The sequence below is a fragment of the Engraulis encrasicolus genome, chromosome 22 (genome assembly GCF_034702125.1).
Source record: "Engraulis encrasicolus isolate BLACKSEA-1 chromosome 22, IST_EnEncr_1.0, whole genome shotgun sequence".
In the NCBI taxonomy this organism is placed as follows: domain Eukaryota; kingdom Metazoa; phylum Chordata; class Actinopteri; order Clupeiformes; family Engraulidae; genus Engraulis; species Engraulis encrasicolus.
In genome coordinates, this window is record NC_085878.1 from 51,988,697 (window position 1) to 52,004,356 (window position 15,660).

At 40.7% G+C, this 15,660-nt stretch overlaps 1 protein-coding gene across 6 annotated transcripts in view; it reads right to left on the reverse strand.

The window, feature by feature from the left end:
* Positions 1–15,660, reverse strand: part of arhgef37 (Rho guanine nucleotide exchange factor (GEF) 37) — an 89,433-nt gene that overhangs the window by 67,474 nt on the left and 6,299 nt on the right. For all 6 annotated transcript variants that reach the window (XM_063188726.1, XM_063188724.1, XM_063188729.1 and 3 more), the window contains exons 2-4: positions 13,971–14,152; positions 8,176–8,346; positions 6,210–6,339 (exon numbers count right to left, since the gene is read on the reverse strand). In XM_063188726.1, the coding sequence (XP_063044796.1) occupies positions 6,210–6,339; positions 8,176–8,346; positions 13,971–14,069 (400 nt within the window). In that variant the 5' untranslated portion in view covers positions 14,070–14,152. The remainder of the gene's footprint in view (positions 1–6,209; positions 6,340–8,175; positions 8,347–13,970; positions 14,153–15,660) is intronic.

Below are 15,660 nucleotides of genomic sequence, written 5' to 3' on the forward strand. Positions count from 1 at the left end.
TGACTAACAAAAATTCTGCGGGAAACGCTGTATTCATTAGATAAACTTGTTCTATCCACATCCATTTCTCTACCACCTCACTCACATTCACACGCAAACACCCATACCTACACAATCCACACACGCACGCACGCACGCACGCACGAACGCACGCACGCACGCACGCACACACACACACACACACACACACACACACACACACACACACACACACACACACACACACACACACACACACACACACACACACACACACATTCCTATCTGCAGTCCTGACTCCATACTTCTTGTAAAGATATAGTCATACCAAGGCATAGTCATAACACTCATGATTTAGCAGAACTGCTGGTACATTCCTGAGATGACAAACGTCTCGTCTTCACTGTTATCTGATTAACCAAAAATGTCTGTGCTCCACAAGTCTCTTATTCACTAACCGCACCTTTTGCATTTCTTCGACACATGTCACTAGCATCTCATACACTTCAGTTCTTCTCATTTACATGCATGTGGATTTTACAAAAATTCTGTGATGGGCCCACAGAAGTGCTTTCTCTATATTCCAAGAGCTCTACAGTATGTCTCAGAAGTGAGTACACCCCGCCCTCACCAGTGATTTTTGGAAACTATGGGGGGTGCAGGTGCAAATTAACGTGAATAATGAGTACAGTATGATGATGGCGCATGGAGAAACTATAGGCCTTTCAGCCATTTATATTTTGAGAAATTACATAATATGTTACCCATGACATGTTGGGTGGTTGACATGACGCCCTGTTTTTACGTAACATTAGTTACAAACCTACAAAATTGATATTTTTCCTTTTGAAAACAAATTGAAAGAAGATGTGGTACATCATGTTTCATATTAGCCTTAGATGAGAAGAAACAATTTTGTTCAGATTTATGGAAAGGTTCATATGTCAAATGTCCTGTGGTGTGACTGTAACATTAATATAACCTGGAATATTTACAGCTATAAAATAAACCAACAACATTTTGAATCATTTATAAAGCATTTGGCATGATTGCATAAATATTAACCTTATATCAAAAAATATGAATGTGAAAAAAACTCAATACAGTAATATTAACTTCAAGTTCAATTTCGTAACACAAATTGCGTCCTGCGGGGTGACATGTAAGCATTGCCGTCGTTATCCCTATTTTAGGGGAGCTTTAGACCCGTTAACGCGTTAACGTTGCCCAGCCCTAATATATATATATATATATTAGGGCTGGGCAACGTTAACGCGTTAATGGTGCGTTAACGGTGCGTTAACGGTGCGTTAACTATTGAGGTCAATATCGCCCGACAATTTTGTTGACGCTATAACGCTGCAGGTTTTTTTTTCTTTGTTTTTTGCCTTTTATGACCGTCGTTCGTGGCTTTTATTTCGAAAGCGTCAGCGCGCTTGTTGCTGCTTCCAGTGACTACTGACAGAGAAGAAGAATGTCTAGAAAAGTATGCGAAACAAAACAGGCATAGCCCACAGAAGGACGTCAACTTCTGAATGGACATTTTCGTTATAGTACACAGTTCTACAGTCCTCCTTGCGCAACTCTCGAGCAGCATGTGTCTCGCCTTTGCAGCTTGCAAGGTTAGTCTATTGTACGGTCAGCATGAAAAGGTAGTCTACTGTTATGCTGGCCGCCTATCAGCTGTCAATAACGCCACGCAGACTTACTAAAGCCCTGATCAAAAAGCGGACCGCGAGATATTACATTCCTCACGCAACGTTTTAGTTTCTACATGGCGCTGCGAGTGCATTGTAGGCTGCATGGTAGGCTATGATTTCGCGACATCGGCAACCTCGTCAGCATTTAAGATAGTGTTCGTCATGTCAACGTTATTGTTTTGAAAGATGTAATTGCTGTCAATGCCAACAGACAGTCAATTAGTTTCTAGTCGCTGAAACACCTTAAATATAATAGCGACAGATAAGAGAGAAGGTGGGAGTCTTTGACAGTGAGAGAAGGCAGGACATACAGTGGTGCTCATATGTTTACATACCCCAGCAGAATATATGCTTTCTCTGCGATTTCTCACAAAATATGAAGGATTGCACAAAACCTTTTTTTTTTCACTCATTGCTAGTGACTGGCTTAAGACATTTATTAGCAATCTTCTGTGTTTACTCTTTCAAAAGCATGATCACAACCCAAATGACCCTGTTCAAAAGTTTACATACCCTAGTTTCTGATGCTGAATATGGTCCTGTTTAACATCAAGGACCACTCTAAATTGTTTGTGGTAGTTGTGGATAAGGCTCTTAATTTTCTCAGATGACAAAACAGCACATTCTTCCTGGCAGAATGGTTGTTTCCTATAATATCTTTGGGTGTCTTGCTGGAACCTCACATTTGAGGTTTCCCCTGAGTGGCTCAATGATGTTGAGATCAGGAGAGTGAGATGGTCGCTCAAAAACCTTCATTTTATTCTTTCTGAAGCTAATGACGGGTTGATTCGGCTTTCTGTGTTGAAATATTGTCATGTTGGCACTGTTGAAATTTCAATTCAGAAATGCAATATGAGGGGGTTTGGTTGGAATCAAGCCATTGGGCAAGGGAATCATTGCATTGCAATGATCATTGCAAGAGAAATTGTTCAGGAGGCATAGGACAACCAAAAAATAACTTCAAGTGAAATATAGGACAACATGAAAAAATGTTTTAAACTGTACAGCAAAGAGGCACTTGAGGAAAGATGGGCTGTTGGGGGTTGCCAGGAGAAAGCCATTACTACAAAAATGCAAACAAGTTCTGACTGAGTAATACGAAGTACAAACAAACATATTCACAAATAAATAAATAAATACACGGCGTTCAAAACATAACCTTCTGTTGAAGGTAATAATAACAAACATGTTGCGAGTTTGGTGCCTGCACTCACCCTCTCGCGTTTGGAAAACTCACATGTTTAGATGCTTAAAAGCAGTCCAAGGGCCTTAGTAAATCCACAAGGTTAAAAGTAAAGGTTTAAAGTAGGCAGTTTTGGCGATCTCAGTTCATGTTTAACTCATAGTCCATTCAAACATTTTTAAAAAAAGCCATTGCCTGGCTGGCGGTCATGTGAGACGCCGAGTCACAGCAACACACAGGCAGAGAGACTGGATAAGATAATACCAGAGACGTCTATTATGAATTAAAAGAATCTTTGATAATACGTTGCTCCTAGAATCTCTGTCACAGGCTTGTTTCGCCTACCCGGCCTGAATGAAAATATTAAAGTAGAAGACGCTACTCGGCTTGAACGCAGTTCCCGCGTTTTCATTAAATTATTGGATATTTTATATGAAAAATGTTATATCAGGCCGATATAAAAAAAGCCCATATCGGCCGATATTTTAGGGGACCGATATATATCGTGCATCTTTAGTATGCATGATATTCAGATGCCATGTAGGCCTACATTACGACAACAATGAGAAACAGAGGTGTGCTTTTATATCCTGAAGAAGACAAAATCTCAGAGAAAATGCACTGCATTTCATTTGTTTTGCTTTACTTTTCCAAGTTGAATGTCTACCAATGAAGATTTGTAATTATATGCCTGTGCTCTATAGTCCATGTGGTGATAAATATGTTTGTTTTGATAGGCTGAATGGAGATTAATGGTAAACTTTAATGGTTAACTATATCTGAGATTGATTGATTCATTTCAATCCTCCTATAAATTCTGCTAATTTCTATCTATGCCATGTGCTAATTGCTGTCCTTGTGGTGGAATGGTGCTGTTTGATGATTCTGTAGAGTAGCCAGTGAGTAGCCACTAAGCATATTATTGTTACTACCAATAACAATCAAGAAGACGCTTTTGCACACCTCCCCCTGCAATCAATAAATGATACTCTACTCTACTCTCTTTTCAGTGGTTGGGCAGGTGCGTAGGATATTATCCCAGTGGGTTTGACATTCAAGTGTAAAGAAATCCTGCACACTGTCCATTCCATCAACAAACTTAAATACAACGTTTCGGTCATCCGACCTTCTTCAAGAAAAAGTTTGTTGGTGGAATGGACAGTGTGCAGGATTTCTTTACACCTGACTACCAATAAATATCAATTTGGACATTTAGTTTAGTATTGTATTATTTGTAATTAATAATGTATACCTCTGTTCTTGTTTAGTCAAGCCAGACTGTTGAGACAGAAGTGAACAACTTTTGCCGCCCAGACAGTACATTGCAAACCGTTTTAAACCACCATCTGACACAAGACGCTCCAAACCAAATAGCGAAGGTCTATGTGCCTAACATTCGGATAGGTATGTGTCCCCCTCTCTGTGTGTGTGTCCAAGAAGCTGATTGGACTGAAGAGTGCAGATAAGGTTAATAATTGTGCACCTTTTCCACTAGGCCACAACGTTAGAAGACATAAGACAATTTAATGGCAGTGCTCCTCTAATTGCCGGTGTGTGGGGCCGGTCTGAGCCAAAAAATGCCAGGGGCCGTTTTGTTCTCCCAGCCCAGCCCTGGACGCGACAACAACACACCTGTTCACAAAGCTTGCTGAAAACTGGGGTTGCATTGTGGACATAAAATAGGTGAATGCACCATTGTTTGGGGGACAGCATTCCTACGACTTTGTGAAGGTGTCATGCAACGGGTGTGCTCTGAATCCGAGCACATGTAATGTGCATACCTTTATCGTTATTATCCCTAGTGAAATGATCTGACATAAAAAGAAAACTAATTTAATTAGCTGCTAATCTGCCAATGTATAGCGCAGCAGTTAGGCCAATATCTTACCGTCAGTCGAACAAATTTTCTCACTCTGAAGTATTCAATATCGTTTTGGTCAAATATCAAAACAAGCATCAACATTGAAACGCTGGCCTGTTCTGCACATAAGTAACATCAGCGCAGCGCAACATGAGGGAACATCACGGGCGTTTTTTTCCACGAATAATTTGGGGATGTCTGGGCGCAAGGCTATTTCAATCCAAGCTGCCAGCGATTCTGCTCTCTGGACAGGCAAGCCCAATAGTCTCCTGTGATATAGCCTAGGCCTAGGCTATTGCATCCTATAAGTAGGCTGTTATTAATTTTCAAATTAATAGCCTAAGCATCTGTCGGAGCTCACAAGGTGTGCGCAAAATCATGGCACATTATCCTTTACCTGGGGCAGTGTGGATGCATGTCTCCCGCCAGCTTCATAAGAACAATGTCTAACTGTACTGTGATAATATGTGATGGGAAATAAATGCGATGTCATCTCATACTGTAAACGTGGAGTTCCGTCCATGCGATTTCATCTTGGTCAGTCAGAAATGGCATAGTTTGCTTTTTAAAATGCCTGCACCCTGCATGCTGTGAAGGGTGGTTTTTCAAAATAAAACTGATTCATCATAGGCGGGTATGCATGGCTAAAAGTGACTTTACCGTTTCCCCAAGTGCTATAGTTTTCCTCTCAAAATAGCACCTATCGGTGTGACTACAGTTACGTGATCTTGCGCGCGTTAATACATTAAAATATGGACTTCAGGGTCTACTCAGAGCAGTATGAATCAATCAAGTCGGCTTTGCCATTAGGCGAAATACTTTCCTGATCTCTAACTTAACCAAAATAAGCTGCATCTTGTCTAATATATTTGGAGACATCGCCTTGCCCTTTCTGCAAAGCGCTTTCGGGAAGCGTCTCTCTCTCTCTCTATCTCTATCTCTCTCTCTCGCTCACACACATACGTGACGGAACTCTTAGTACTCTTCGCAAGCATTTTTAATGTCACTTGGCTCATATAGTTGAATACCAGCCAAACTTGCAAGCTGGATAGCCTATAGTTTCGATTGTGCTGCTTGGAGAGGAGGAATTTAAACGGTTACAATTTAGGCTACAATTAAAGCATATATACATTGTGCGATGGGTGGAGGCAAGTTTGAAATCACTATAAGTTAGAGATTTTTTTAACATAGGCTGGCAAGATGTAAATGACCTACACTGCTTGAAAAGACGATAGTATAGGCCTATAATAGTCTTAAATACTAAAATCGAATCAGCGGATGGCGGGCGGGTTCAGTTTTCAAAATAGGAGAAAAAACGTTAATGCAAATGGATAGCGAGTGCATAGAGATTCTGAGAAAAGGTTGCGGATAAAATAATGCGTCAACCGCGCATCTCTAGTTCCCCCATCTCTAGTTCCCCCATCTCGTTAAGAATTTGATGTGTTCGCAGGTCTGGGCTAGTGCATGCCCCCTTTACTGTACTTACAGAGGTGCTGGAGGAAGCTGGGGTCCGAGGGTTGGGTCTTGGGCTGCTCCAGGAGTCGTAGCAGACGTGACGACACATCCATCACCTCCTCAATGTGCTGGAACATTCCACAGAGGTTCGGCAGCGGAGGCTGTGGACACACAGAAACCCTTTGAGGAGCAACATCACATACAGTCAATCCGGAAAGTATTCACAGCGCTTCACTTTTTTCACATTTTATTATCTTACAGCCTTATTCCAAATGCTACAAATGAATCTCTGTTGTCAAAATCCTACACAAATTATTCCATTATGACCATGTGAAAAACAAGTTGTCTTGACAGTTTTGAACATTTATTTAAAAAAAAAAAAAAAAACATTTTTACAAAAGTATTCACAGCCTTTGCTTTATACATTGTAGAACCACCTTTGGCAGCAACTACATTCATTTTTTCATTTCGAAATGAAAAGGGATTAAAAGGGAGGTCATCGGTGTGTGTTTCAACCTTTCAGTACATTGAAATTGTACATTTTGAGTCTGCACTTGGCTAAATTAGATGGGTGTGAGTTTTGAATGAAATCCTATGGAGAGTATCATGATCTGCTTCTGTAGTCACAATGCATGTTGACATGCATGCTTCTTTAGGTGTAATTCAGATTTCCAATGTTAACGGCATCCATACATCGCCAAACAATGTCACCAATCTGTGCTTGTGCCGTGTGCGTAGCCTTATTGCAGAAAAGGCTGGTATGTTGATCTTACTCGTCAAACAGATACTGACTAAAAGGCTACTAATTTGGTCTTTTCTACCAGCCAAACTGAAATTTCACCAGCATTTGGCCGGTTGACTGGCTGGTGTTAATTCAGAGCCCTGCTTGTAGCCAAGATGTATTAGTTAGGTAGCCTACTGTCATGTCTTTTATAAGGAGCACATTTAGAAGACTAGCCTATAGCACATGGAAGGCTCCAGGTCTTTTAAAATAATAATAATAATAATACTTATTATTATTATTATTATTATAGCTATTGTTATTATTTTTAATTATTATTTCTTAAAGCTGAGGTGTGTGTGTGTATGGTGTGGTGAAAACATTTGGGTGCACCTAAATTTTGTGCTGGTGCACCTAAACTTTTTTTTAGGCGCACCAGTGCAACCAGTGCAAAAAGTTAGTCTGGATCCCTGGGATAGTGTCAGTGCAAGATGCCCTAGGTAGCAGGTTCTCCATCCTCTATCCATAACAGATACACGTATTTTATTTGTAAAGGACAGGACCATTCCATATGTATGAAGAACCCCATAAGATCACCTAATTCTATATTTTTACAAGGCATTGTGCATATTGTGAGAGCATTTCAGTCATCTTTACAATGGCATTACAGATTTCTCAATATAGGCCTACATGTAGGCCACAGTATGGCTTCAGTTCAAATTAAATGGCATCTTACCTTATGCTAGGTTTAAGAAAACAAAGTATTTAAGTATGTTGTGAGTCTATTTTAATATTTTAACCTTTGCTACTAAAACAAATCATAGGAACGCAAAAGACTGGCGTCACATCTTTTAGACATAATGTGATTAGAATTTTACCAACAATTTGAGTTCTCATTATGATGTCATATGGACTTTGAGCGGTTTTGAACACAGAGATCTTAGGGCCTCCGCACACTGCTTCCGACAGCACTGCAGAGCACGTTCACTTCAGACACAATTCTGACTCCCCCCACACAATTTCACACCAACAGAGCATGGATTGTCAATGGGCGGCTCCGACAAAATATAACTCGTCTCTAATCACCACCCAACATCCGTGGACATCGGCGCCGGTGTGCGGGGTTGTATTAATCAGTCGTTGATTCCTTTAATACACAAGTTTAATCATTCAGTCACTGATCTGCAGGTCAGCTCCTTTCTACACCTGTACATATTTGAGGAATGTTTTCTCCATCTCTCAATGTGTGTGTCTCTATATGTGTGTGCCCCTGTACCTCTATCTTCTCCAGGTTAGTTCTAATGGTTCCTGTGCAAAGCTGAAGGTGTTTGAGGAATGTTCTCTCCGTGTGGATGAGCTCCTCTATGGCCATGGCCTGCCTTTGAGCCACCCTCTCCTGTGACTCGGCCTTCTCTGCAACTAAACGTTCCTTCATCTCGTCCGTCATCTACACACACGTAAAAAATGAAAACTTATGACAAGAAAAGGTCAAAGGGTTCAGATTTACAAAATTGTATTCACAAAAATGGAAAATGAGGCATTGGAACAGCCCATGCAACATTTTTGCTTAACCAGCATTATCCCTTTAAAGGGACAGTTTGGTCAATTTCAACATGCAGTTATAATGCTCACACTACCCTGGACTTGTCAGTGCCTGAGATTTGTTTTTCTTCTTCTTCAGCCGTTTCCGAGATCCTGGTCATTGTAATGGGGGCAGCTCTTTGTTTACATTTCAAAAAAACATTTTTATTTATTCCCAAAAACATCCAAAAGGTTATAAAACATCAGCAGACAACTAGCAAACAGCAGTACCTTTTGGGAAAATATTTGGAGTTGGCCTAAGTTTCATTTTTAAAAAATGTAAACAAACGCTGCCCCCGTTACAATTACTCATATCTCGGAAAGGGCTGAGCCGAAAAATGTGGCATCACCAGGTACTGGCAAGTCAAGGGTAGCGATCTCGGAAAAGGCTGGAGAAAAAAAAATCTCAAGTACTGATAGACCGGTCCGAGCCGGGACATAATCGCAACGTTTTCCTGTCAAGGATTTCTCAATGGATTCTTGTACTTTGGACCATACCGATCAAAATAAGCTTTTGCGCCGTCAAAAAAGTTGTCCGGAATCCAAGATGGCCGCCAGAAATTAAATATGGCCACCAGAATACCTAAAACCAGTCCTATGTTGGAGGAAATTGTTCAAAGATCTTTTTCTTTGGCCTAAGTTGGAGATTTATGGTGACTGAAATAATATTCTGTGGCTTAGAGATCATTATCTCATTGTGCAAATCCAAGATGGCTGCCAAAAGAGGTCCCCTATACTAAACTGTCATATCTCCTGATTGAAAAGGGCTACAACCATAATTATGGGGTCTATTCATATGTTTCCATGGTCTGTGAATCCATTTCTGCATGTATTTTGTGAATCTGACCATTTGTTCAATTTTGCAAATCCAAGATGGCCGCCAAATGTGTTCCCCTCAACCACAAACTGTCTTATGTTTGGATCTAGAAGGGCCATAACTATAATTCTGGTGCTTATTCATGTTTCCAATGTCTATAAATGTATTTATGCAGGTGGGCTGCAAATTGAATCATTAAGTCTGTTAGAAAATCCAAAATGGCCGACAATTCCAGTACCTCTGCTGTGGTGAAACAGTCAAAGACTTGACACAGTATGACATTTCATTTGTAGTCTAGAAACATAGATGCATTTTACAAATATTCTGTTGCTATCAAATTATTAACCAGCATACTCTGGTCTACTCATAGGTTTCCATGGTCTATGAATCCATTTATGGCAGCATTTTGGATTGGATTCAGACTTGATAAACAGCCATTATGAAATTTTATTTGTAGGCTAGGGATATAGATGAATGAATTCAGAGGCAATTTATGAATATTCTGTGGCTATCAAATCATTTGGCATGACTGTATATTTTGTGGCATAACAAATCATAACAAATGATGTTGCCTCCGCTGTGGGGAAACTGTCAAGACTTGTTACACAGCAATTTTGGTTTGATTTGATTTGTAATCTATAGGGTACAGATGAATGATTACATTTTATATGTCACACTTGTTGTTGTTTTTTCTCTCTTAAAGGAGTAGTCCGGTGTGTAATGGTTTACGTTGTGTCAATATGTGATGCTGAGCGCTGACGTTTGCCTCATACCTCGCATCCAAAGGTCCCCTGCATTCCGAAATCCGAGTGCTAGTCGGGACCCCGCGAGCTAGGTGAAATGCAGCTTCTGTTGGGAGGTCCTGGCACCTGTGTTAGCCATGGGGCTAAATCTTTACTTTACACCCATTTACGAGGCTCAAAGTTGCAAAAATGTTGATCCCGTAGTGTCGGGTGGTTGTTGACATGTAAATCCAGGCACTGAGAAGTTTGATAGTGCACCGTTGGTTTAACTACAATTACGTTTTTGAAGGCTGCGCCTCGGAGGACTCTGCCGGGCGCCGCCATCTTTTTTTCTAGTCGCGATAAGTCTATCGAAACAATAGGTCATGTGATACATCACGTGGTTATTGGACTGCAGTCGGAGACCGTCTAAAACTGACTTCAGCTTCAGCGACAAAACACCCATTGTAAAAACAAAACAAAAAAAACCTATAAGTACTGTAATATTTTGTCGCTGAAGCTGAAGTCAGTTTTAGACGGTCTCCGACTGCAGTCCAATAACCACGTGATGTATCACATGACCTATTGTTTCGATAGACTTATCGCGACTAGAAAAAAAGATGGCGGCGCCCGGCAGAGTCCTCCGAGGCGCAGCCTTCAAAAACGTAATTGTAGTTAAACCAACGGTGCACTATCAAACTTCTCAGTGCCTGGATTTACATGTCAACAACCACCCGACACTACGGGATCAACATTTTTGCAACTTTGAGCCTCGTAAATGGGTGTAAAGTAAAGATTTAGCCCCATGGCTAACACAGGTGCCAGGACCTCCCAACAGAAGCTGCATTTCACCTAGCTCGCGGGGTCCCGACTAGCACTCGGATTTCGGAATGCAGGGGACCTTTGGATGCGAGGTATGAGGCAAACGTCAGCGCTCAGCATCACATATTGACACAACGGAAACCATTTCACACCGGACTACTCCTTTAAGTCTTTGAATGTTTGGAGCCAAAGTCTCTAAATTTCAGTTATGCTCAAAACAGCACTGTCTTTGGAAACTCCAAAATGTTCTGTACAAGAATATATTTTTGATAACTGAACTTTGCTGTGCATCCTAAATTAATATTTTACTGCTCAACCATGGTTTCTGAAAACAGCTTTGCATATATGGTGCATGGAGTCAACCAAAGTCTAACAACAGTCAACAGGTACTGCAGCCCAGGTACTAGATTCCAGAATCCCTCCGCATTTCTTGGTTTTGCCATATGAACAGCTGTGAACAGTTTTCTATGAGACTTAGGTCCGGGAAATGTGCTGCCCCTCAGTTGGATGCTGTTTGTCTGGAACCATGATTTTGGTCGCTTGCTGGTGTATTTAGGGTCATTGTCTTGTTGGGCATCCACTTCAAAGGCCTTTCCTCATTAGTATAAGGAAACATTACTTCTTCCAGTATCCTGTTGTACTCAAACTGATCCATGATCCTGGTACGCAGTACACAGGACCAACATAGAACAAAAACATCCCCATCATGATACTTGCACCATTATTAGATAAGATTAGATTAGATTGTTCTTTTGAGGTCTAAGGGTCATAGACAGTTTGTCGGACATCCTGCAAACCATAGTACACAGTGAAGACGGTTAAGCATGATTGTGCAAGCATCATGACAGGGGGATTTTTTCACTCTGTGGTGTTGGTCCTATTTACCACATGCCAGGAATCATGGATCAGTTTGAATACATCTAGACCAGCACCATGTACAAGAGCAAGTGCAAGGACAAGCACACTCTCTGTGTCTGTCACTGGTCCTTTTCCATCAGTTTTTTATTCTTTAATTTATTGTTTATTATTTCAGTTGTGCAAAATAAACTGTCATCAGGAGTTTGAGCAAACATGAGCCTCATCAACTGGTGGAACTCTTGAGCCAGGTCCAGTCATAGCTTCTGTGCCTGTGTGGATTTCCTATAGGCCTACCGCTTCAAACCATTTTCATCAACTATGTATTGAAACAACCTTCCTCCTGCCGAATAAAACCGTCGCTACAACACTAGCTGTTTTTCCGTCATGTGTCGCACAATCTTCTCGATGCGTATCATATTATGCAATCATCTTTTTTAATGGAAAATGCATGTCTCTTTCTCTTGCACAATCTCTCTCTGTTTTACTGTACCTACAGGATGGACATCCAGGGTTCAAATACTAAAGCCCCCCATCACATACCCTATTTGCTCCAGTCAATTCAAAGTACCAGCTGATCTTAATTACATTACCCCTTCAGTCAGGTTGATGAGCTATTTAGTGACATAACCTTTGTCAGCAGCACAAGCAGGGTATTCTGGCAGGATCTTCTCACTTTCTCAATCCAGATTGCCTGTCCCTGCTTACTCGGACCAGTATCACTCACTCGCTCACACACACACACACACACACACACACACAAATCAAATATCATACTTGCTACATAGCGTGCATATGGCCATTCCTCAAAGTTGAGGTGGTGGCGCTGTCTGCCATTTAGAATTTTCTTTCAGGAGTCGGATTCACAAAATACCTACAGAAATTGATTCAGGGACCATGAAAATATATTGAAAACGCACTAGAATTCCAAACACTATTCGTAGAACAGGAGATATCCTACTTCATAGGGCCACGTCTGGCAGTCATCTTGGATTCGGACGATGAAAGTACTGGTTAATGATTTACGAGTCACAGAATATTAATAAAATGCATTATTTTTATCGGAATTCACTCATCTACAGTATATCACTTGACTACAATGCATATTTCATTCTTGCTGTGTAGCCAATCTTTCACAGTTTCCCTGAAGTGGAGGTGGCTGCATTGTTGGCCATTTTGGATTTTCTGATAGAACAAATGGCGAGATTCACAAAATACATGCAGAAATGGATTCACAGACCATGGAAACATGAATAGACACCAGAATTATAGTTTTGGCCCTTCTAGATCAGGACATAATACAGTTTGTGGTTGAGGGGAACACATTTGGCGGCCATCTTGGATTTGCACAATTAAACAAATGGTCAGATTCACAAAATACATGCAGAAATTGATTCACAGACCATGGAAACATATGAATAGACACCAGAATTATAGTTGTAGCCCTTTTCGATCGGGAGATATGACAATTTTTAGTATAGGGGACCACTTTGGCAGCCATCTTGGATTTGCAACATGAGATAATGATCTCTAAGCCACAGAATATTATTTCAGTCACCATAAATCTCCAACTTAGGCCAAAGAAAGTGATCTTTGAACAATTTCCTCCAACATAGGACTGGTTTTAGGCATTCTGGTGGCCATATTTAATTGCTGGCGGCCATCTTGGATTCCGGACAACTTTTTTGACGGCGCAAAAGCTTATTTTGATCGGTATGGTCCAACGTACAAGAATCCATTGAGAAAACCTTGACAGGAAAACGTTGCGATTATGTCCCGGCTCGGACCGGTCTATGACCAGTCCATGGTAGAGGCAGCATTACAACTGCAGGTTGAAATTGGCTGAAGTTATCCTTTAAAGGTACAATGTGTCTCAATAAACTTAGCCAGAGAAACTGGAACTACACGAGAACGTTCAGAGACGGAAGTTGCTCGTTATGGCCAACTAGCTGCAGTACCACCAGAGACAAGTGAAAAATCAATGGGTTTCAATGGAACTCCTTGTATAATTGCTGTATAATTTTTGCTCTAAAATATTAATATTCATTTCGAAATAGTTCTTAACAAGATATTTTTTATTGATGAGGTTAATAACTGGAAATTGGAGCAGAATATATTTTAGCATTTAGCCCTATTGAGCCCATTTTTCACTTGCCTGCATACAACTAGGCGGAACTGCAAGCTTATTCGCTAGAATGGGCACCAATCAGAGTGAGCTTTCTCATCTATTCTACTTTCTCTGACATAGCTAGCGATTGGTAGGAAAACGGAGACCTCCTCTTCCTCTTCCTGTTCCTCCTCGTCCTCTTCATCCCCCTGTCCTCTGGCCTCCTCAGGTGGAAGACTGTCCTCTGCGATTCCCGTCCCCTTCATCTCTTCTTCCTGCTACCTGCCCGTTCCTCCTCTTCTTCACACCTCCTCTTTCTAATTCAGCTCCTCAGGCAGGGAGAGACCACCTAGAATAAGAATGCAAAGGACAAGAACAAGGCAGATGAGAGTAGGAAGATGGCTAAAAAATACCACTCGACTATCACCAGCTTCATCTGACCATTATCCACTGAGCATTAGAGCTGTAACGATACACTCGACTCATGATTCGTTTCGTATCACGATTTATGCCCTACGGTTCGATACACTCCACGATTTCATTGTAAAATAAAATTAATTATTCTACCTAAAAACTATCATAGTTTTTATTCATAAGTTACTTATACTAATAATTTTGCAAAAAGTTTAAATGTAATAGTTCTTCAAAGCTTCAAATCATCATCATTATCACTTCATATCATATGGTTGTTTTCTGGACTGATGGGTAACACAACTTTGAAAAGATTTATCACAATACTGCCTCCTTGCATCATGATACATTATCGTGAGTCTGTGTATCACGATTTCTCGGTTCGATACAATATCGTTACAGCCCTACTGAACTGGATTTCACTGGATTTCAGTCCCTTTATGGCTTGATTTTCAGACAGAGTTTCAGGGACTTTGAGAACAGCCTAGCATATTCATGGTATTCAGTGGTACTCATGGGTAACCCTTAAGCAGGGCCGTGAGACTGGAGGATTAAGCCATAGATATAGAACACTCACATTGGTTTGCACATGTATAGTATTCTATTGATAAAGCAAAAACCTTTCAACGCAAGGTCAGCGCAGTCCCTCATACATGGGTGGTTGACGCTTAAGTTTAAGGGCGTAACGCAAAAAAAATGTTATTCCAATTCCTGAAAAAAATTATGGAAAAGTTTTTTGTTTTTTTTTTTAAGGAAAAAAATAAAGCTCTTAGTGGTCCGTGGAATTTCACCTAATTTTTTGCCATTTTTGGGATAATGTGCCCTGCGGTGTGACATCCTTGGTGTGACATTTCTGTAAGATACAATAAAATGATTAATATTCTGCACAAACTTATCCCCCATGCTCTTTGTACTATTGTTCCTTTAACTCCCACCCCACACACACACTACTACCCACCCGCACCCCCACCCCCACCCCCACCCACACACGCCTATGCATTGTACAGGCAGACAACTGTGATTTCACTGCATGGTTTCACTGTATTACTGTAATAATTGTGTGAATGTGGCAAATAAATCTCCTAGTATCTTTAAATCCTTGCATGATGCATTAAAAACAAGTAAGGATTGAGTAACACTGCATAAGCACGTCACACCGCAGGACATGAAGCCACACTACAGGAAATTCACTGCATTGTGGCCATTTTAATCCTTTTGTATACATGACTGACCTCTTAGCTTATGCTAACTAGATAATGATATTGTGTTTAATCTTAATATGCGTTTTCATTTATATAAAAAAAAAAAAATCCTTCTATAAGAGCAGTCACACCTCAGGACACCATAAAATGAACGTAACGGTGCATACACACAACACTTCACGTGTCCGTTATCAGTCCGAAACGGTTAGAATACATGAAAGCAGATCATGCCTTGCACACAGGA